Source organism: Pseudophryne corroboree, chromosome 8, assembly GCF_028390025.1.
Source record: "Pseudophryne corroboree isolate aPseCor3 chromosome 8, aPseCor3.hap2, whole genome shotgun sequence".
NCBI lineage: Eukaryota > Metazoa > Chordata > Amphibia > Anura > Myobatrachidae > Pseudophryne > Pseudophryne corroboree.
Window position 1 is genome coordinate 402,690,513 of NC_086451.1, and position 24,226 is coordinate 402,714,738.

A 24,226-nucleotide genomic window follows, 5' to 3' on the forward strand; every position below is an offset into this window, starting at 1 on the left:
GACTCAAAGTTATTGAGAAATGGGTAACTTTTATTTTAGAAAATAATTATTGTTCTTTTGATGGTACATGGAGAAGAAAAGATCTTGCCAGTCAATTGGCTAAGTCAGAAATGCAAGCTATTTATGAATTAGTGACATTAAAACCAGGAGGCTTAAATGCTGATTTTGAAATTAAATGATTTTTAAATTAGATACTTACTTTTAAACTAAGTGTGTTTTCTCTAAATCTGTTTTGTTGATTCATATGAGTTTTATGGAATCTATGTATATTAGTTGTTTTAGATTGTGCCCTGGACTCCATGACAATGAGTGTTTATCTCTACACGTCACCAGAAGTGACGCAACAATACTTATGGATCGATGTCTATTCCTCTTCAAATTAAATATGAATGTTTATGGACGCATTAATGGAACACAGATATATATATATATATATATATATATATATGTATATATGGGTATGGATGCAGTGGAATGGTATACTGCAAGTGGTTACTCGACTGTGCTTGAGAACCCGACGTTGCCATGGCAACCCACTATGCCAGACATGATGTAGCGGGAAGTCCGTACACGGCAGAGGACCCTGGGACTTGTAGGAGTCTGTGTCTAATTGTCCAGCTGTGCACAGAAGGAGATCATTGGACACTGCTTATTTAAATGGTATCAGAAGATGTTTAGAGGCATATCCACACCTTAAAAAAGACCCCAGTTGGGGAAGAAGCGTGTTGGTGGAGGAGGCGATCCAGTCTATATGCAATAGAGGAACTGTCTTGGAACTAGCAGCCCTAATGGTTGTGAATGGTGTTCCCGGGATCCCCATCATACCCATATGAGCTGCTGTTGAACTGTCAAATTGCAGTTCCACCAAATCTGGTAATAACCCACTGCATAAATTGACTGAGAAGCCTGCCTTTTTTCTGAAGGATTTTTCCCTTTTTATAATTGGATTTTTTAATATCTATTTGTGATGTTGTATGTCAATTAAAACTGTGTTACACTATATTCTCTCTTCTATTTTTGTCACATACATTATTGATGGAGATGGTATGATGAGAATTAAGTGACCAGTGAATCGACAAAGAAGTGCTGGTTAAGTTGTTTCTTCATTTTTTCTTGTCTATTTACACTACTGGTGAGGGGTGAAGGATAGCTCCATAAGTATATAACTGACAGGCTGCTTCTGCGCACAGAACAGTTCTTTAAACCTTTTTGTTATTAATTGAATTGGTCTGTCCCTTATAAGCAATAGAGAAAACAATTGTCAGGAATTGTAAAAACATCTCCAACTAAATTCCAACATCTCCAACTACAGAGCAACATCTCCGAGAATTGAATTAGTGGGAATTTGTTTTGGCTACAAAAGTTCCCAAAACTCCTGGAAATCGCAACATCCCACCAAACTGAATTGAGCCCAAAGAGTTTGAATCCTGGGTATGTCAGCATATTGAAATATAATAAAGGACAGTGTGACTGAATAACAAAGAGCTATAAAGCTCATGAATGTTGTATAGGTATTAGCGATGGAAGGGGTAGCTGTCAGTCATTGCTGGGCTTCAAAAAGGTGGAAAGCTGCAAGTGAAAGTAATTTAAACATATAATTGTCAATTGTCGCCAACCGCGCACCCTACGTTGCAGTACTATGTACCCTGTTTACTATATGTATTTGTAAGATGTTACTGATATGCTTCTATGCTTACATGTCTGTTGTTGACTTTACGGCACTGAAAATTCTGTTGTTCCTCATAAATAAATGTTGAAGATGATAATTTATTCACAATGTTAACCTATAATATGGTGTCTAAGGAAATGTACAACAACTCCAATGTTTTACACATAATGCAATATAATGAATGTGTCTCCACAGCTGAGTGAGCAGTATGGACCAGTGTATACAATCTACCTGGGCAAAAATCGTGCTGTTGTTTTGATTGGTTATGATGCAGTGAAGGAGGCGTTGATTGATTGCGGCGATGTGTTTACTGAAAGAGGAGAAATAGCTATATTAAATCTGTTCTTTAAGGATTATGGTAAGATTTTTAAAAATATATCAATAATAATAATAATAATAATAATAATAATACTACTACAGTATATTATATTGTAGCCTGCACTTAGCACTAGTAGGCAGAAGGCAGAGAAATGCCATTAGTACATATATCGAGAAGCAATACGTACAGGGATTTTTTCTGCCTTTTACATTTATTACCCTTATCTCCAATTAGTATATGGCTCCCTAACTGCTCATAATGGGAATGGGATGAGACGGACAGACAGCAGCACCCCAGTTTGGAGTACAGTACTGCACAATCAAAGTCACAGAAAGCAAAACTCCATGTCCTGACAAGAAAAAAATAACTGGTCTGTTCAGTGGTCCAATGTCCTCTTTTTTGATGAGAGCAAATTTTGCATCTCATTTGGAAACCAAGGTCCCACATAATCCAAGATGATTGAAGTACATTGTGAATGTTCTACAGTTTGTGTTGATTTGGGGAGCCAAGTCATCTGCTGGTGTTCCACTGTGCTTTATTAAGTTCAGAGTAAACGCAGTCATCTACCAGAACATTTTAGAGCACTTCATGCTTCCTTCAGCAGACAAGCACTGCCAAAAGTACCAAAACCTGGTTCAATGACCATGGGATTACTGTGCTGGATTGGCCAGCCTCGCTTTACCTGAACCCCATAAAGAACCTATGGGGCATTGCCAAGAGAAAGATTAGAGACATGAGACCGAACTTTGCAGAAGAGCTGAAGGCCGCTATTGAAGTATCCTGGTCTTCCATAACATCTCAGCAGTGCCACAGGCTGATAGAATTCATGCCACGCCACATTGAGGCAGTAATTCATGCAAAAGGGACCTAAACCAAATACTGATTATGCTTTTCAGAGGTCTGACATTTCTGTATTTAATATCCTTTTTTTTATTGATTTTATGTAATATTCTAATTTTCTGAGATTTTGGCTTTGGGGTTTTCTTAAGCTGTAAACCAAAATCATCAAAATGATAACAAATAAAGGGTTGAAATGCCTCACTTTGCATGTAATGAGGCTATATAATATATTAGTTTCACCTTTTATTTTGAATTACTGAAATAAATGAACTTTTGCATGATATTCTAATATTCTGAGTTTCACCTGTATACCTCTTGGTATCTAGTTACCATTTGGCTTTCTAGCATTCCACTCTGTTCCTGTGGTTTCAGCTTCAGTCCTTTCTGTGGTGCCTCATGGTTCATATCACTGGTCCAATCGCTAACTCTATATTCCCTGTGATCTTGTGTCATTGTAATGCTTCCTGTCAAGTACCTCAAAACTGACTTCACTAATGAAGCAAGGGAGGGTCTTCCTTACCATCCCATCTCACACCAGTCTTATCTGTGCTAACTTGGAGGGATGACATTTGGCAGTAAAGTCCATCCTACTATGGTGGGGGATTCTTAGTAATGACTGGGGAGCCTATTAGACTTCATGCTTTCAGCTTAGTAGTGCCCAATCGGGATTGATCAGCCCAGTTTCCTACAAATCTGTGTGTAGAATGGTAGAGTAGTATTAGAATGTAATGGGATAAATAGATTACTTCATATTATTTTTACCTAAGTCTACGGGATGTTTTACATATAACAATGCAGCTTGGATGATGTGTCAGTAAAAAAGGTTGCCCAGTAGTTGTTGAGCAAACTAACCATAAAGACAGGTCCGCCATCAGGAGAGGTCTGTAGGGACTGAAGGCCTGGGCCAAGGCAGGGAGGAGGCCCATGACAGTCATTGCTCTGCAGCTCACACTGCTTACACACAGTGACAGGGAGAGGACTCTTACTGTGAAAGAGCAGCAGCATGATAAGCTGAGGCCGGGTAATTTATATACACAACAGAGTCATGATGTAGGTGCTACTCCATCTGCTATTTCTCCTTGAAACAGCACTGCATTCCAGCCACATGTCACTGTGACTACCCTTGGGAGCAGTTTACTGACATTACTTCTCCTACAATCACCACTACTGCTGTTCCTGTCCATATTGAGGCAAGTAGGATGTTGCAGGGATACACTCTCCTTACCCAAGTAGTTCCTATCTTGCTTATGGGAATTCTGTACTGTATGTATCTATATGTGTACAGCAGTGGTTCTCCAACTTTTTTGAATCACAGTGCCCTAGAGTATCAGAATTTTTTTCATGGCACCCTTAGGCCAGAAGTTTCTTATTGAGAAATTTTAGAAAGAAATATTAAATTAAGTAAAGTGTGTTTATGTCATCTTTAGGGTCAATTATGTGGTAAGGGACAGGATTCCCTTCTATTTGTCCACATTTTTTGAGATTGGCAGCCACTACCACTGGTTTTACCTATTACATAGACCATAAATAATTTAAATTGGCCCTGGACCACCAAACAAGGGCACCCCAACAAGTGTCTCGCGGCACCCCAGGGTGCCACTGCAAACAGTTTGAGAACCACTGGTGTACAGTATGTCTACACTGTATATGTGTGAGCTGCTGCAATATCGTTCAAATATACTGCAGCTTAAAATGTCCCCCCAACACTTTCATTAGCATCTGTTTTATTGTGTGCAGGGTTAGGGGAGGGTGCTTTGGAGAGCCCTGCCTATTTTTGTCTGTCACGGGCCCCACTATTTCTGATGAGAACCCTACATAAAGAATTAATAGTTTGGCAGGAAAAACCTTAACCAACACGAATTACATTTTGCTGTTGTATTGGGGAATAACTTCATCAGGAATGGAGAAGTTATATATTAGGCAAAGTATGGTAACAAATAATGCAGAAAAGAGAGCACGATTCATGCAATGAAGATAATGGGGATTAAGCAATTTATATGGAAGGTAATTAGGATATGTTTATAATTTTGGAAGACTGTGCTACTGGATAGGATAGTTTTAGTGCCAATGTTATAGTCAATAAGAATATTTCAGAGGAGATATTATGTGGAAGGGAACGGGGAGAGGAAAATATCAAAGACAAGCAAAAGAAATGAATTGTTCAAATGTGGTGCACTGTTTGGACAATTCATTACTTATTCTGGGATCTGGTCAAGAATCAGATCCCGATGGTCGGGATCACAGTAGTTAAAATACCGATTAGGATTGCAATCCCGGAACCGGAATGCAGATAGCTGTGATCCTGAATGACTGTTTGCTTTGCTGCTAGAAGTTAACCTGGGGGGTGGGGGTGGTTAGGTTTAGGCAGCAAGGAGGTAAGTTAGGTATAGGCCCACCACGGTGGGGGGATAGGTTTAGGCTGTGGGAAGGGAGGGCTAGGGTTAGGGGGAGGGTCAACATACTTACCTGTTTGGATTCTAACCATTAGGATGCCCCGGGGTGGTCTTCTGACCTCCAACATCCCAAATGCTGGCATCAGCCACAACCCCTTTTTCTTGCCTTTTTAGATTTGTCTGTGGTAACAAACCAATTTTTAATGTTTTAGTTACCAGAAGGGGCCTCTCCTTCATATTGAGTGGTACTATCGCCTGAGTGACTGGGTAAACTATATTGTTTCCTTTCAAGATAAAAATGTCTGCAGCTATGAGAGAGAGTGTGGAAAAAGTGAATTGTTTAACATTCAAAAGAGGAAAGGGAGAAAGAGTAAAGAGAAGTGAGGACATGGTAAGTGCAAGAGGGTGAGCGTAGGATATCTATTCAAGAGTAGGTGTAGTGAAGTGAGGGTCACTAACTTAAGGGATCTGGAGATGAAGAAAGTGCAGACATGCACTGAAACGCTTCAAGGAAACATATCTGTGCTGTAATTTTAAATCGGAGATGGATTTTTACATTATAACTTTAAGAACTTGCAGCTCATGGTTATTGTGTAGTAGCTCAATTTGCAGATACAGTACACAAGGAGCCAGATTAACAACAGCCAAAGGTGATGCAATTTTAGATCAGTGAAAGCACCTGAAATGCATTGTGGTCTCTCCAGAGAGGGCACTGTGAACAGAGAGGAATGCCAGGGCTTTGACGTGGAATCTGTAGTCCTATAGTGGGTTGACTACACAAATCAACACTACTTAAACTGGGGTTGCAATAGCACAATTAGGGAGTATTTTACCAATGGGTAATTATCCCTTATTAAAGAACAATTAACATATAATCTCGACATCTGTGTAAGGGACTTTCCTATTGCAATTTTGAGACTGAACTGTACCCATTATTTGCTGGTAGCTTGTTTCTACTGTACATATGTGTCCTTATACACTATTGCTGCACTTGCACCATACTTGCCTACCATACCGGAAGCTGTGGGAGAATCATGATTTTTTGGGTATTCTTCCACAGGCCCGTAAGAGTAGATGAGTCTCCCGCATCTTGCAGATTCCCCCCCGCTTCCTAGTAAAGCAGGCAGGATGGGTGAAAAAGAATACCCTCTTGGCAGCCATGAAGGGGTGGGGCTAATCACAACATTTAACCCCGCCCATGGACTGGCAAATCTCAGGCATTTCCTCACCTTAAATGCGGGGCCTAATGAAATCACAGTTCATTCCCCCCCTTGCCGCCCCCCGAAGTAGCCTGCTATGTCTCCTCACTGGGCTTTTCCCGGAGAGGAAACTTAAAAAATAGGCAAGTATGAGCCCCTCTCAGCATGCCAGGTCCTGTGCAACTCAGCTTGTGCAAAAATGTCTTTTTTGTCCTCAACCAGCTGCTCGTGACACTGCACTGATTAATTTAATATACAACACATACAGGGGTGTTGAGAGCTCTAAATGGTAAAGGATGGGGGTGTGCCCAATGCAGAGAGGTGTGGCCACACACCTTCCTCAGAAAATCTTTAAAATTAAAAGTTATATGCGGCCGCGTGCACTGGGCTGTGGGGCTTGTGTGATCGCATGAGAGAGAGCTTGCTGCTGCCTCCCTCTCGCCCCAGTGTAGCACATAGCTGGGCTAGGGAGAGAGGCTACTGCTGCACAAAAGTTTCAGTACTCTCTCTCTGCATGTTGTCTGCAATGGAGATGGGGGGCAACGGGAGCCGGGCCCCTCCAATCGGCCAGGCCCGGGTAAAGAGTACCCGCTCCCCACCTCTTTATGACACGGCTTGTATATCTGTTTGACTGAGTCTGAATATGTTAACAAAGTGCTATGATGCAGCAGCCACAGCCTTTTTGTTAACACCAAGTTCCATTGTGCTTCATATACAGACTCAGATGCACACAGAAACACAGGTGTGTCATAGCATACTAATCAGAACAGTTTCACAAAGTGGCTTATCACATCTGTTTGTGACTGAAGGGCCCTACACACTGGCCGATCCGCCGCTGAGCTGCCCGATGGCGGATACGGCCAACGAGCGACCCGGCGGTGGGGGGGGGGCAATGATGGGAGGAGTGAAGTTTCTTCACTCCCCCCGTCACGCGGCTCCATTGAAGTGCAGGCAAATATGGACGAGATCGTCCATATTGGCCTGCATGCACAGCCGATGGGGGACCAGCGATGAACGAGCGCGGGGCCGTGCATCGTTCATCGCTGGAGCCTCCACACTGAAGGATGTGAACGAGTTCTCGTTCATTTATGAACGAGATTGTTCATATCTTTCAAACAAATCGGCATGTGTGTAGGGCCCATAAGATTCCTTTTAATGTGAAGAAGATGAAAAATAACTTGGAGCAAGCCGATTTTCACTGGATCTTGTGCCTCACTCACGCCAATGATTATATTTATTAAAATTTGATGTGGGTCGATGTCGATCGATTTTTGGTCGATGTTGGGTTAATTTTGATCGATTTTTGTTTTTCAGGGTCTAAATCACATGATTTACGAACAGATGATTTTTGACATCCTTTTACAAAAAATATGTAAAAAAAAAAACATTTGTTAGTAAATGTGTGATTTAGGGGCATAATCACTAAAAATCAATCTGGATTGATTTGTGGTCATTGTTTTGTCAATTTTGTATTTCAGGGTCTAAATCACATTTACTTTTGAAAAACATGTAAAAAAATCTTCTGTTACTAAATGTGTGATTTGAAACACAAAATCGATCAAAAATCAACCCAAATTGACTTTTAGTAAATATATCCATAGGTGTATTGCACCGCATTACGTACTGAGGCTATTTGTATGAGGATAAACCTGTATGGGAAGTTTGTAAATGCGGTTTCAGCATTCCCTTTACTCAATTTGGAGCTATTTAGCAATTACGATTTTTATGGGTACTTTGTGAGTTATAAAACAATTTTTAGTCATCATTTTAAGTAGAGATGTGCAACGGACACTTTCTCAGGTTTTTTTTTTTTAACATAAAAACAGCTAAAAATCACAGAATTTGGGGGTGTTTTTGTTCCTACCATATTATTAACCTCAATAACATTCATTTCCACACCTTTCCAGTCAATTTTGACCACCTCACTGCTCACAATATTGTTCACCAACAAAGGCCAAAGCCTGGCTGGCTAAACTAAGCAACAGAGCAGCGGCACAGACACACGGCAGTTATTTCTGTTAAAAAATATTTTACAAATTAGTTCTGTATTAGCAATAACCAATCACACCAACTCATAAGTACTTTCAATAGAAAACAATCCAACACAGACATTTCCTGAGAATCATTTGTACAATATCATTGCTCTAAAGTAGTTACCAAACAGCAAATGAAAAACAAAAAACAAAAAATATGTGTAACAGCAGACATTGATGCCCCCTACACAAGTACACATGTCCCCAGCTCATGCCTATTCTCAGTGCCCAGTCTGTACTTCCCTCCTGGGGGCCCTGGGTCGCTGATAACTGGCACTCTGGGCCCATGTAAAGCCCCAATCAATCAGCTATTTTGTCAAACAGCTCCCCAAAATCTCCCCAATCACAAAAAAACAGCATTCCGTTCTTGTATAGTACAGTGCGGAATATTTTGGGACACACAGTTAAATATTGACCGGGTTCCAGTGCTGGTCGGATACAGTGTGGGTCAGACACAATGCGGGTAACAGTGCAGGTTGGATACAAAGAGGGTCGGATACAATGCAGGTTACAGTGCAGGTGTATACAGTACTGAACACTGTTACCGACCTGCACTGTAACCTGCAGTGTACAGTAGGTGGAATAGTACAGATCGGATACAGTGTGGGTCAGATACAATGTAAGATATAGTGCTGGTTGGATATAGTGCGCATTGGCTACAGTGCTGGTCGGATACAATGTGGGATGCAGTTCGGGTCGGATACAGTGCAGGTCAGAGTATAGGTTGGATACAGTGTAGGCTAAAGTGCAGGTTGGATACAGTGTGTGTCACATACAGTGAGGGTGGGCTACAGTGCAAGGTCAGATACAGTGCGAGATACAGTGCAGGTCAGATACAGTACAGGTCGCATACACTGTGAGTTGTATATATTGTGGTTCAGATACAGCATGAGCCGAATAAAATGAGGTTACAGTGCGGGTCAAATACAGTGTGGGTTGGCTATAGCGCAGGTTGGATACAGCGCAGGTCAAATACAGTGTGAGTAAAATACAATGCAGCTTGGATACAGTGTCTGTTGGAAACAGTGAGGAGTAGGAAGTGCAGGTCAAATACAATGTGGGTTGGATACAGTGTGAGTAAAATACAATGCAGCTCGGATACAGTGTGGGTTGGAAACAGAGAGGAGTAGGAAGTGCAGGTCAAATACAATGTGGGTTGGATACAGTGTGTGGGTTGGATATAGTGCGCATTGGCTACAGTGCTGGTCGGATACAATGTGGGATACAGTTCGGGTCGGATACAGTGCAGGTCAGAGTATGGGTTGGATACAGTGTAGGCTAAAGTGCAGGTTGGATACAGTGTGTGTCACATACAGTGAGGGTGGGCTTCAGTGCAAGGTCAGATACAGTGCGAGATACAGTGCAGGTCAGATACAGTACAGGTCGCATACACTGTGAGTTGTATATATTGTGGTTCAGATACAGCATGGGCCGAATAAAATGAGGTTACAGTGCGGGTCAAATACAGTGTGGGTTGGCTATAGCGCAGGTTGGATACAGCGCAGGTCAAATACAGTGTGAGTAAAATACAATGCAGCTTGGATACAGTGTCTGTTGGAAACAGTGAGGAGTAGGAAGTGCAGGTCAAATACAATGTGGGTTGGATACAGTGTGAGTAAAATACAATGCAGCTCGGATACAGTGTGGGTTGGAAACAGTGAGGAGTAGGAAGTGCAGGTCAAATACAATGTGGGTTGGATACAGTGTGTGGGTTGGATATAGTGCGCATTGGCTACAGTGCTGGTCGGATACAATGTGGGATACAGTTCGGGTCGGATACAGTGCAGGTCAGAGTATGGGTTGGATACAGTGTAGGCTAAAGTGCAGGTTGGATACAGTGTGTGTCACATACAGTGAGGGTGGGCTACAGTGCAAGGTCAGATACAATGCGAGATACAGTGCAGGTCAGATACAGTACAGGTCGCATACACTGTGAGTTGTATATATTGTGGTTCAGATACAGCATGGGCCGAATAAAATGAGGTTACAGTACGGGTCAAATACAGTGTGGGTTGGCTATAGCGCAGCTTGGATACAGCGCAGGTCAAATACAGTGTGAGTAAAATACAATGCAGCTTGGATACAGTGTCTGTTGGAAACAGTGAGGAGTAGGAAGTGCAGGTCAAATACAATGTGGGTTGGATACAGTGTGAGTAAAATACAATGCAGCTCGGATACAGTGTGGGTTGGAAACAGTGAGGAGTAGGAAGTGCAGGTCAAATACAATGTGGGTTGGATACAGTGTGGGTCAGATACAGCACAGGTTACAGTGAGGGTCGGATACAGTGCAGATTAGATACACCAATAGGGCACTTACTGTGACAGAGGGTCCTCAGTGCGGAGATGTCAGCAGTGTCTCCAGTGTGCTGGTGCCAGCAGTGCAGGGGTGCCAGCGGTGTCCTTAGAGCAGTAGTGCTGGCAGTGAAGGGATGCCAGCAGTGTCCTCAGTGCGGTGGTGCCGACAGTGTTGTCAGTGCAAGGGTGACAGCTGTGTCCTCAATGCGGTAGTGTCGGTATGCAAGGGTGCCAGCAGTGTCCTCTGTGCGGTGGTGCCAGCAGTTTAGGCAGTAAAGGGGTGCCAGCAGTGTCCTCAGTGCGGTGGTGCCAACAGTGTCGGGATTGTCGGATTCCAGCAGTGCCGGAAATGCAGAAGTGCCTCAGTGCAAGGGTGCCGACACTGTCGGCAGTGCAGGAGTACTGGAGGTGTCCTCAGTGTAGGTGTGCCAGCCAGTTTCAAACTGGGGCAAGAAGGGCCCACCGGGGGTAGTACATCTGTAGGGGCCCATGCTTAGGGGTGTGGCTAACCTTTGGAGGGGGTGTGGCCTGCCAACTTAGAGGTTTGGCTAACCATTAGTCTATGGTCTGGGCCCCTTTTAGAAATATATATTTCATGTGTGATAAATTACCTGATTAATGCACTGTAGAAAATATAGTACACCATAGTCCTATTCAGTATAATGTTACATATGTATAAAATATAATTCAAGTGCACAGTCTGTAACCTGATCCCTAGAGGAGAAGGTGGTGCCAGCAGTGTGGGAAGTGTCCCCAGTGCAGGGGTGTCGGCAGTGCGAGCAGTGCAGAGGTGCCGGCAGTGTGCGAGTGTCGGCAGTGTGGGCGACAGTGTTGGTAGTGCGGGCGGCAGCGCTATTAACATTGTGGGGGCATCCATCTTGCCCATTGTAGCCTATGGGGACACGCTGATTGGCTGAGAGCAGTGACAGACAGCTTTCTCAGCCAATCAGCGGTCTTCCATAGGTTACTATGGAGACTGGCATCCGAGTCAAAACCTTAGGATCCAACAGTGGGATCCTGAGGTTTTGCCTCAACTGGGGATCCGGGGCAGGCAGGGAGATCCAAGCTGTGGCTCGGATCGCCCCGGATCTGTAGGTTGAAGGGGGTTCGGTTCTCAGAGAACTGAACCAGCTCCTCCCTAATTTTAATCAGCAATTTTAATAAATTAATTATAAGCAAAGGTCCTTAATGTTTTTTATTTGTTTATTATTAAACTGTGTATTCCGTGCACAGCTAATCTTCCTTAAATTTGATAATAAAGGTTATGTTGATAATAAACTAAGCAGGAATCCTATCAGCCATGGTCAATTATCATGGCTAATTGGATATTGCCCCAAGTGTTCAAGGGCTCACAAGAGATTGAAAGCTAAACATTTGTGAATGACAGGGGATGTTATTGTAGAGAGGTACATTTTAAGACTGTAAATAGGTTTGGCTATTGCTAGAGAAGCAGCTTGTTATCTAACAGCAGCAAAACGAGACACAGGAGTTGTGAAATGTTTTCATCACAGTCCATTTTGCTGTACAATGAGGTTTTGCAGGTAAGAACTTGAAAAGTCTACATTGCCATCCTTATAGGCCAAGTCACTCATCTGAGAAGTTTACAATGGGCCTAATTCAGAGCTGATCCCTAGGCTGCATTTTTGTACAACATAGAAACATAGAAACATAGAATTTGTCGGCAGATAAGAACCACTTGGCCCATCTAGTCTGCCCCTTATTTTTTTTTTTTTTATCACTAACCTTATTTGATCCTTATTTTTTTGTAAGGATATCCTTATGTCTATCCCATGCATGTTTAAATTGCTCTACTGTCTTAGCCTCTACCACCTCTGATGGGAGGCTATTCCACTTGTCCACTACCCTTTCTGTGAAATAATTTTTCCGCAAATTTCCCCTGAACCTCCCCCCCTCCAGTCTCAGTGCATGTCCTCGTGTCCTATTGCTTCTCTTCATTTGGAGAATGTTTCCCTCCTGGACTTTGTTAAAACCCTTCATATATTTGAAAGCTTCTATCATGTTCCCCCTTTCCCTTCTCTGCTCCAAACTATACATATTGAGATTTCTTACTCTTTCTGGGTATGTTTTGTGATGTAGGCCATGCACCATTTTAGTTGCCCTCCTTTGTACAGTTTCTAATGTATTAATATCCTTTTGAAGATATGGCCTCCAGAACTGAATACAGTATTCTAGATGAGGCCGTACCAATGACCTATACAGTGGCATTATTACTTCTTTCTTTCTGCTGCTGATTCCTCTCCCAATGCAGCCAAGCATCTGACTAGCCAACCTACGATCAGTTCTGAACTGCACATGCGTATGCACCGCAATGCGCAGGTGCGTCGGTCCGCAGTGACACGGAGCGACGGGATGGTGTGAAAAAAGCGACTGCATGGGCGTTCACAAGCTGACTGACAGGAAGAGGCCATTTGTGGGTGGCAACTGACCATTTTAGAGTAGTGTCCAGAAAAAGGCAGGAGGGAGCAGGCGTTTGGAGGGAGTGTTTCTGATGTCAGCTCCGGCCCCGATCATCGCACTGGAAGAGAAAGTCCTGGGCTGTGCAGACTGCACAAATTTCTGTTTGTGCAGCTTTCCTGCACATGCGATCGCACCCCTGCACAGCGATTTCCCCTCCCCCTGTAGGCGGCGACTACCTGATTGCAGGAATGCAAAATATGCACCCTAGAGATCAGGTCTGAATTAGGCCCAATAATCCAATTTTTGACAGTTGTTAATGATTAGATAGAAATTATTTAATTATGGCTATAAAACAAAACTGCAATGAGAAGTAAATAGCATTTGAATTATTCCGCTATTTAATAATTAGAGACGTGGCCGACCCCTGCCATGGATTTTTCTTTTTGGATCTGTATCTCCTTTTGTGTTTTTTTATCTGTATTTGGTTTTGCCCAAACTGCCCTTGCGGGTTTTGGGTTTGGATCAGTTTTTAGGTTTTTTTACAAAAATCACAAAAACAGCTAAAATCACAGAATGTTGGCCTTATGTTGTTCATGTGATATTATTAAACTCAATAACATTAATTTTCACTCATTTCCAGTTAATTTTGACCACCTCACTGCTCATAATATTGTTTTCATCCAGTTTAGGCCAAAAGGTTGCACCTAGGTAGCTGGATAACTAAGCCAGGGCAGCCATCAGGGGGGACTGTGGGGACTGGTGTCCTTGGCACTTAAAGAGACGGGGGCCTTCCCCTGGCTCCTACCGCCAATACCTGTAGAGCTGCCCCAGTCTGTGAATCAACAGCTGGTTGATGCGCAGAGAGGACTTCTTAAAAGAAGCCATATAAGTCCAGGTGTACTGCCATATAAGTCCTGTCCAGTGGTTCAGCCATATAAGTTCAGAGGTACTGCCGTATAAGTTCAGTGGTGCTGTATATTATGTACTCCAATTTAAAAGGGGTTATTAATATTTAATCCAAATAATTTTTAAAGGGTTTGCCCTGTGTGGTTTATGGGTATGCTCTTTTGTGACGCATATTGTTATATAACTTCGTCCAAATAAAAGAGTTATTGTTATCCAACTTACTTTTACAGGCTTTGTTGTGTGTGTGTGGTTTAGGGGTACACTCTCCTGTGTCACCAGTATTGTGCGTGCATTACATCTGGGAAAATACCAGTTTGTCCCATATTTTGCACATACAATTAATTTGGAGGTGAGGAATTTTTGAAAAATTACGGGCGTGCAGGAGATGCTGTCAGTGGCCAAAAAAATTGCGTGCCACTTTCAACATTCAGCCACTGCAAGCTACTCGTAAATGGGCCAGGTGTTTGTGCTGCCCAATTGGGTTGCTAAGCTTAGTCATCCAGCTACCTCATTGCACCTCTTTTTTTTTCTTTGCATGATGTCCGGTTTGGGACCTAGTTTTTAAAAGTGCCATCCTACCTGTTACTGCAGTGCCACTCCTAGATCGGCCAGGTGTTTGTGCCTCACACTTGTGTCGCTTAGCTTAGTCATCCAGCAACCTTGGTGCACCTCTTTTTTTCTTTGCATCATGTGCTGTTTGGGGACTAGTTTTTAAAAGTGCCATCTTGTCTGACACTGCAGTGCCACTCCTAGATGGGCCAGGTGTTTGTGCCGTACACTTGTGTCGCTTAGCAAAGTCATCCTGCTACCTCGGTGCACCTTTTTCTTTCTTTGCATCATGTACTGTTTGGGGTCTAGTTCTTAAAAGCGCAATCCTGTCTGCCACGGCAGTGCAACTCCTAGATGGGTCAGGTGTTTGTGCCACCAACTTGTGTCACTTAGCAAAGTCATGATCTCGGCTGACATCGGCAGAAACATAAATCTTAGTAAATATACCCCTAGGTGTATATGGACACATTTTACTTATGTCATTGTTAAATGTTGCATGACTACTGTCTACCATATTACGCCTTCATCCAGGAAGAAGTGTTGAACTATTTTTCCTTGCTTTATTAAGTGAAAGTAAGTTTGGGAAACACTTTAATTGGATGTTACAGAGTGCAATGTTTGAATTCTTAGGGATCATCATGAGCAATGGAGAAAGATGGAAGACAATGCGTCACTTCTCTCTCATGAATATGAGGAATTTGGGCATGGGGAAGAGAAGCATTGAGAAGAGGATCCAGGAGGAGGCTCGGTGTCTCGGGGAGACATTTATGAAGAACAAAGGTAGGTGGAGATATGATAGCTGAAACAAAATTATGTGTAAAGAATATTAAGTCTATGGATTTACCAAAAGTGCTCATACCCACAAACCACACTGCATTTGCATTATTTAACAGGGCATGTATGAAAATTCTCTAAGATAATGTTTTAATATATTATTGCTGTATTCTACATGGAACCAAGTAAAACACACAAAAAACAACAACTGTGTGACTAAGGTAATGATATTATCCCCAACCCACCTGACAATTCACGCAATTCACCACAACAATGCCTGCACCACATCTCATCCATTTGTGTGCACATATGACCCTGCACACTTAGTTTCTTTTAGTTTAATTTATTTAAAAATATTTTTATTTTCTATCACAGGCACACTATGATCACAAATTATAACACCATCACTCCCCACTACATTCAGGTCTTTCACTACACAATGGACACACATTTATCTACCACTACTTGTATTCAACCTTGAATACTCAATATAACTCCACTCATTAGTCCTATACACTTATCACATACTGCCACAACTTCACCAGGGGGATAATTCAGAACTGATTGCTGCTGTGCTTTTTCGCAGAGCGGGCAATCAGGTCTGAACTGTGCATGCGCTGCAGTGCGCATGTGCATGCCAGAGATGCGATTGGCATCTCAGCCCAGCAATCGCCTCTGCCTGATTGACAGGCAGAGATATTTGCTGGTCGGGATGGGGCGGGCCGGAGGTGTTAGGCCGCCGTTTTTGGGTCGCAGTCCAGGCAACGCATGCGTGTCTGGACCATGCGGGGGGCAGGCCGCGGTAGCTGCATGATGTCACACGCAGCCACTGTGATCCGGGATGCAGAAAGTCACCTACCAGTGCAGCAATGTGTCGCAGGTAGGAACTTACTCGCCGTGTGCGCTAGCAGAGCAATGCTATCGCACCTATACTGTGGGGGGAGGGCCAGATATGCAGGGTGATTAGCCCGGTGCTAGGCATCCCACCACATGTAAGGTTGGCTGATCATATCCGTGCAAAATTTTTCACGGCTATGATCAGGTCTGAATTAGGCCCCAGGCCTGATACTCATCATCACTTATTTCATCTCCCATTTCTCACCTCTCTATATTAAGTAATTAAAAGACTGTACCAATTTTGATGGTCAAAAACACCACACACTAGCAGTCAAAAAGTCTGCTAACCATAATTTTAATTATAACCTCTGAATCACTTATAAAATTGATGACCTAAAAATATACAGTATATTTAATTCAGAAAATCCAGTTTGTCCTTGTCCTACTTCATCAGTTTTTCTTTTTTTCCCTTATGAATAATCAATTGAATTTTATACTCATGTTAAAAAACTTATAAACATGTTTAAAAATGTTTTACTTGAAAACTACTGAATCCACTAACTTCATTTCTTTTTTCCTATTACCTACACCCATTAGGATTTTTGTAGCCTTCAGTACACTAATAATTATCACTGCCTTCTGGCTCATTATATGTGACTGTGTTAAAATAAATCTTAAATACATGATAATCATGGGAAATATATCCCATAAGCAACGCCTAACATATTCCCAAAGTAACGCTTGAATCATGGGAACTGTGTTAATATATTCCCAAAAGCAACATCTGATATTTTTTATAACTATCACAACTGCTATCTCATGTTCCAAATACTAACAGAAGCACACAAACCCCAATGATGGGTTCAGTATGATTTACCGACAGTCATAATCACGACAGCCATTGATCTACAGTCAAAATACTGACATTCATTATGCTGACATAGTCAGAATACTGACATTAGTTTTTCTGGGGGTTTTTTGGTGTCAATGTCAAGAAAGGTCAATATGTACACATCAACGTGTACTGCGTCCCCTCGCATGGCTTGCTGCGCTCGCCATGCTGTGCTCGATGCACTATTATGTTCTCCCTCCAGGTCCACTGGGATAGTAAAGTATGATCAAGTCTGTTTTGGGGCAAAAAATCCTTAAAAATGCATGTCAGCATTTTGACATGTCGCGTATTTCAAATTGCAGTATTCTGACTATGCCTGCATTTTGACTGTTGGGATTATGACCGTCAGTTCTGTGTCCATTGGTAAATAAACTGCTACACCCCATGATTGGTCTGGATTACCTTTATAGTGATACGGGGTAGTATTAATATTCCCACTATCTGTTATCAATCCTTTGTGAAACGTACGTCAGATAGGTGAAGACAGTCACACACGTGACTGATGGGTTCGGAAGCAGACACCGACCTCCTGGAGCATCAACAGTGGCCTTTCACACTAACGCATGTCCCACTCTACGGTAGTTACCCTGAGCCTCCACAGCAGCAAGGGCACTTTGCTCGGAATTTCCACGGTGGCTCTCCCCTTATTGAAGCGTGTCCCACTGTACTGTAGCTATAACATGCAATGCACCACCAGCAGTAGCCTAAAGTGGGCAGACGAGCGGCAGTCATTATTTTCCTTATTTATATGTTTACAACCTATTTACCAATAAATTGGGGACAATAACGGATATACCTGTCAAGGTATGATCAATAACTAAAAACAATTAACACTATCATTATATAGTGTGAAAAAACCCAAAGGGAACACTTTGCAGATACATAAATTTTTTATTGGATGCAATCAATTTGCCGGCTGTCAGGATTCTGGTGGTCAGGATACCGACACCGGAATCCCGACAGCCAACAATGCCGACAGCCATAATCCTGGCGCACAGGTGCTCTTCCCACTTGTGGGTGTCCATGATACCCATAGAGTGAAAATAGAACCTGCAGCAAGTGCAGTGAACCACCAAGCCTGCTGCATGGTGAGTGCAGTGAGCCCACAAGGAGACTATTAGTGCTTGCCCCGCTACCGGAATTCTGGTGGGCGGGATACCGCTGTCAGGATCTTGAGAGCCAGAATCCCATCCGCCAGTAAATAGTATGTAATCCATTTTTTATGTCTCATAGACAGCAATGTTTATTATGTAACTATGTTTAGCAACAACTGTTACTAATATTTTTATTCCTAAAATACTCACTTTGTGGTTATAGAAACAATTATAGAATGTTTAGAAAGTATTTTTAATTTTCCCCACTGTCAATCTCTCTATTTGAGATAAATAAGTAGCTTTCATGAAGCAGTGTGGAGAAGTTGTCCGTAGCAACCATTCAGCATTGAAGTAACATTTATAATTTGCATACTGTACAATTATACGGAGTAGCTCATTGGTTGCCATGGGCATCTTCTCCACAGACTCGCTTCTCCACTCTTTTCACTGCTTCATGAATTGACCCTAGCTCCTTAACAGCTACACACACTTATGTGATTAAATTTAATAGGTTACAGATGCTACATATCAGTGCCTCCTCTGTGAAATCACTCCACTGGCACAGTACCAATAATAAGTCAGTAATAATAAACACTTTGATACTTTTATATGTAGAGACTTACTAAACTGCGTTTGTCATCCCTCTCCTTTCATGAGCATATGATGGATCACATTCGATTCTTTCTCCTGCACTGCAAATAATTCTTGCATCAGGAGATAATCGATATGACCCAGAAAACTTTATACCTCATCTGTCTTTCTTCTGGCTAAGTTAGGGGTAACTCCGTCTCTCATTGCTTGCCCAACATCATCTTGGCAAGACGAATGAACAGCATAAGGGAGAAATCTCCTGAATCTTAACCACTCCTAAAAAGAGGTGCGTGCAAGATCCCCCTACCACCCACTGGCATCACAAGGTGTTTGCGGGGGGTGCGGCCCACACCCAGGTGTCACCCGCCGAGGGATGACACCAAAGTGCCAGCTCCTGTTCAGTGACAGGAGTCGGGTGCTGCACTGTAACATTACGTGCAGCAACCCAGCTTCTGTCAATGTGTACGAGAAGGCAACAGAGACACGCTAGTCTCCAGGGGCAGCCTGCACTTCCCGGACCCCGGAGTGATGAAAATGCAGGTTGAAGCCACGCCCCCTCCGTGAAGCACGCCCCCCTCCAGAGGGTCACTTTCACAGCCATGCCCCCTTCCATGAAACCACGCCCCTTTCGCTGCCGCACCGAGTGTAGAAGAGGTGAGTGACGCCTCTGCTCTCACCCACCCTTATTTTGTATTTACTAAACAGGATATGCACAGTTTAACAAACCAATCACTTCAGCGACAGGGACTGCCACTTGTGGCCCCCAAAAAACAAGCTGCCAATGGGCAGTGAACATTGCTGGCAATGATTTCTACTTCTAGAAACTAGCTCTACATAGGCAGGAAGACATCATCATCACCATCCTCTAATTCCTCATCCCCATCAGTGTGTACACCATGTTCTTCACACAATATTAATTTGTCCCCACTGGAATCCACCATTACAGGAACTTATGTATTTTTTGGACGTAATTACTGGTAAAGGTCTTCCTTGTGGAATTTGTCATTCATTTTTATGAACGTCATATTTCCACATTTTGGGGAAGTAACCTCCTACTCCAATCGCTGACAAGGTTCCCAGCTGCACAGAAAACTCTTTCTGAGTACACACTGGAGTGTGTGCAACTTAAGTAAAGCAAACCCAGATTGTGGAAGAGCCTCCAAATTGCCTTAATTCTTGCCATAAGTGAAAGAGACAATCTGACATGCCTATTTGGATGCTATCACTAAAATAATCATCAACCATTTTTTGAATGGTGATGGTATCAGATGGAATCACAGTAGACATGTCACTCGTTGTAGGCAGTACTTTCAATCCAGAACAAATGTCAGTAGTTTTTGCTGACTGATCTGTATCACCACCAGTGGGTCTCTTAGGAAAATTTAGTTTTTTCCTGGCAGGCAAAGTTGACAGAGAAACTGAAGGAGATGTTGTAGTTTCATGTTCCACTGGAGCTGACAATTTGCTCACCAACCGCTCTTTGCATCTCTTCAGATTTGTGTCCATTGGAAAGAAAGACACAACGTATGATTTAAACCTAGGATCAAGTGTGGTCGCCAAAATTATAGTAATCTGAATTCAAAAGATTGACCACCCTTGGATCCTGGTGAAGTGAATAAAGGGCTTGAGCTACATGTCCGACATGCTTAGCGGAATCGCTTCAATTTATCTCCTTCAATTTCTCCAGCTGCTTTTCTAAGAGTCTAATAAAAAGAATTACATGACTCAAGCTGGCAGTGTCTGAACTAACTTCACATGTGGCAACTTCAAATGGTTGAGAACCTTGTACAACATAGAATGTATTCTCCACAGTGCTTGAGTAAGGTACATTCTTCCTCCTTTCCCTATGTCATAGGTCATTGTGTAACCTTGGATAGCCTTTTGCTGCTCCTCCATCCACTGAAGCATATAAAGGGTAGAATTACATCTAGTTACTACCTCTTTCTTTAGTTGATGGCAGGGAAAATTCAACAGAATTTGCTGGAGCTGCAACCTTCAACATTCACTTGCTGAATTAAGTTAAAAATGAATTCAGTTTTTTAAAGTCCTTGTACACACTAGGAATTGCTTTTCTAGTGAAATGGAATCTCGACTGGTTATGGTAGCATAGACACAGGACCTCAATTGACTGACTAAAATCCACTGTGTTAACAGCTGATACTGGTTGCACATCTAATACAAGCATAGCTGTTATGGCATCAGTAATCCGCTTTACAACTGGGTGACTGCTGTTATACTTGCTCTCCCTTGCAAAGGAATGTTTAACAGTCAATTGTTTTGTTAAACTACGAAAAGTAGTCTTCCTAGTCCCCTTCTGGGAAGAAGATTAACTCACAGCTGTCACTCCTGAGGGTGAGGCTGACCTGGGGAAGCCTCAGGCGTAGGGGCTGATGTGTACTTGAACCTGGCAGGTAATATGGGATTGTTTGACATGCCGGGAACCATAACACCGATGCCCGAAGGCGTGACCAAGACAACTGAATAAAAGCAAAGCTTGTTTATTAAGCACACAGTTCAGATATACTTCGGCAGTTCGAAGATATAGTAATACTCAACAATAGGAATGTGCAGATTACAGGTAGCAGTACAGTTCCTTGGATGCAGTGGTAGTTAGGTTACTGTTGAAATCCTGTAAACACAATATGGAGTAGTCTTTGCAAGACCCGGAGATGGTAAGTCCGTTTAGCCAACAGCTAACCACTGTGTAGATGAACGTACATATACTGACCAGTAGATGACACACTGGAAGCTGGAGATGATAGTAATGCACAGAGGTTGAGGAACACCATTGGAAGCATTGGCATTTCTATAATGGGTGCAGAGTGTGCACGGGCCCCTGAGTCCCGGGGGGGCCCACACCACACACACTGCACCCATTTATCCTATACTTACCTTTCCGGAGTCCATCGCTGACCATGTGTGGGCCCCCTCCTCTCCCATAGCCGTTGCGCCGCTGCTAGCGCACTGTCCACTAGAGACTCTGGCACAGTGCCAGAGTCTACATTGTATGAGCAGGACTCCGGAAAAATGGCGCGGCAGCCATTTTTCATAGTCATGCGCTGTAGACTCTGGCACTGTGCCAGAGTCTCTAGTGCTGAGAGTGCTAGCAGCAGCGTGGCGGTTACGGGAGATGAGGGGGCCCAAACACGGAGTCTGCACACAGGTCCCCTCCTCTCTAGAGACTCCCCTGGCTGGAAGACATACTGGAACACCGCTGAAAGCTGTAAGCCGGTGAAGAATCACTGCAGATCACTGAGAGCAATGCAGAAACACTGGAACACAGCTGAAAGCTGGAAGCTGGTGAAGAATCACTGCAGATCACTGAAAGCAGTAAAGAAACATTACTGGTGTCAGGCAGCACCGCAAGGTGGAATCTGGTGCAGGTCTCTTTAAGTGAAGCAAGGTCACAGGAGCTGAAATACCATAAGACAACAAGCAAGAACATCCACAGACAGGAGAGACATCCAACACTGGGTTAGAAAACCAAAGCACTGGCAATTAGGCAGTCTAGATTCAGGATATTTATAACAGCTGGGAAGCAGGTATTGGCTGAGCAATCAGGAGAATCCAGAGTGCAGCGAATAGGCTGTGGAAAGTCATGTGATGAGACCAAACATGGCTGCACCCATGTTTGGTTCTGGAGGGAAAGTCTGTTTGTATCAGCATGTGGAAACCTGTAGTAATGGCAGTGGAGGCTGTGGAGCACAGGAGATGTCATCTACTGAAGCAGGAGGAACATGCTGATTAGTTACCATGACAACACTGCCGGGATCACTGAAAGGAGACTATAGTGATGCTGTGCAGCGCACTGCACGCAGACAGCGCACGTGGAATCCAGGCTTGGAGCACAGGGACAGTCTCAGGGGGTCAATTAGACAGTAAATAAGTGTGTTTATTAACTCGAATCATGACATATAACACTGTGGCTTACTTTCACCTAGTGTCACACAATACATGTACGAGTCAGAATATATATTTCACTGCAGTTCACTTCCACCTGCAGTGTCACACAATATGTGTATGAGTCAGAAATAATAATGTAACACTGTAGTTTACTTTCACCAACAGTGTCATACAAGAGGTGTATGAGCCAGAATATATATTAAATTGCAGTTAACTCCACCTACAGTATCACACAAAACATGTATAAGTCAGAATATATATTACACTGCAGTTCACTTCCACATACAGTGTCACACAATACATGTATGTTACATTGCGGTCTGACCGGCAGTGTCACAGAAAAATAAAAATCTAGTACACAGGGGCTCTGAAATCTAATTTTCCACAGATGTGATAAAACAAGAATATTCTTTGAGCTAAAATCTAGTTAAGGCAACACACAAAGCAACATTATCTCAAACAATATTAAACATTGTCTCCTTCATTGATTTCTTTCTCCACATATCCTTTGGACCTGAGATACACCCTTTGAGACATTAACAAGCATAAGGAGGAGGACTTTCTTCAAAGAACATATATATTACACAACCTATTTTTGTTTACTTTATTTATAATTTTGTCACTTAGGAAGGTGTAAATTCCCTATCAAGCTTGGATTGAATATTTGTATTAAGTGTGGTGACACCCCTTTAGGGAAATTGACTTGTTAAAGCTACCTTGCACACATTTCATTACAATCTATTTGGTTCATTGTAGTGTCTACATCTGAACGTGGCCTCTGTGTAAGTGACTATGGGGGTAATTCTGAGTTGATCGCAGCAGGAACTTTGTTAGCAGTTGGGCAAAACCATGTGTACTGCAGGGGAGGCAGATATAACATGTGCAGAGAGAGTTAGATTTGGGTGGGTTATTTCGTTTCTGTGCAGGGTAAATACTGGCTGCTTTATTTTTACACTGCAATTTAGATTTCAGTTTGACACACCCCACCCATATCTAACTCTCTCTGCACATGTTATATCTGCCTCCCCTGCAGTGCATATGGTTTTGCCCATCTGCTAACAAAGTTCCTGCAGCGATCAACTCAGAATTACCCCCTATATGCCAGAGAACGCAGCCCGTTTCCGGTTACACCTACAACATTACCATAACATGCCCATATGATGGATTACTCCCCCCCCCCCCCCCCCCCCCCATCCCAGTAGCTGCCCAGGAATGCCCATAATTTGATTACTCCATTTCTGATACCAGAGATCCCAAATGCAACAGAGAACCTTTATGCGTTAAGTCAGGTTACTGCATATGCCTCAGGGGTTTCCAGAAAAATTTGCACATGCACAATAGCAAAAAATAACTCAACTGTGCAATCATTGGTATTAAATTCAGTTTAGTTATATCACTAAATCCAGAAAAATATGTCTTATTGTGTCACTAGGGAAGTAGTGAGAAGTGTTCAATTATATTCTTTAATAACATGTATTTATTTTACCCATTGCCATTACTATTAATTTTATAGT

General features: G+C 42.8%; 1 protein-coding gene across 2 annotated transcripts in view; it reads left to right on the forward strand.

The window, feature by feature from the left end:
* LOC134949309 (cytochrome P450 2B1-like) overlaps positions 1–24,226 on the forward strand; it is a 184,648-nt gene that overhangs the window by 32,843 nt on the left and 127,579 nt on the right. The window contains exons 2-3 of one of the 2 annotated variants that reach the window (XM_063937806.1): positions 1,865–2,027; positions 15,252–15,401. In XM_063937806.1, the coding sequence (XP_063793876.1) occupies positions 1,865–2,027; positions 15,252–15,401 (313 nt within the window). The remainder of the gene's footprint in view (positions 1–1,864; positions 2,028–15,251; positions 15,402–24,226) is intronic. The other variant, XM_063937807.1, reaches the window with a different exon arrangement.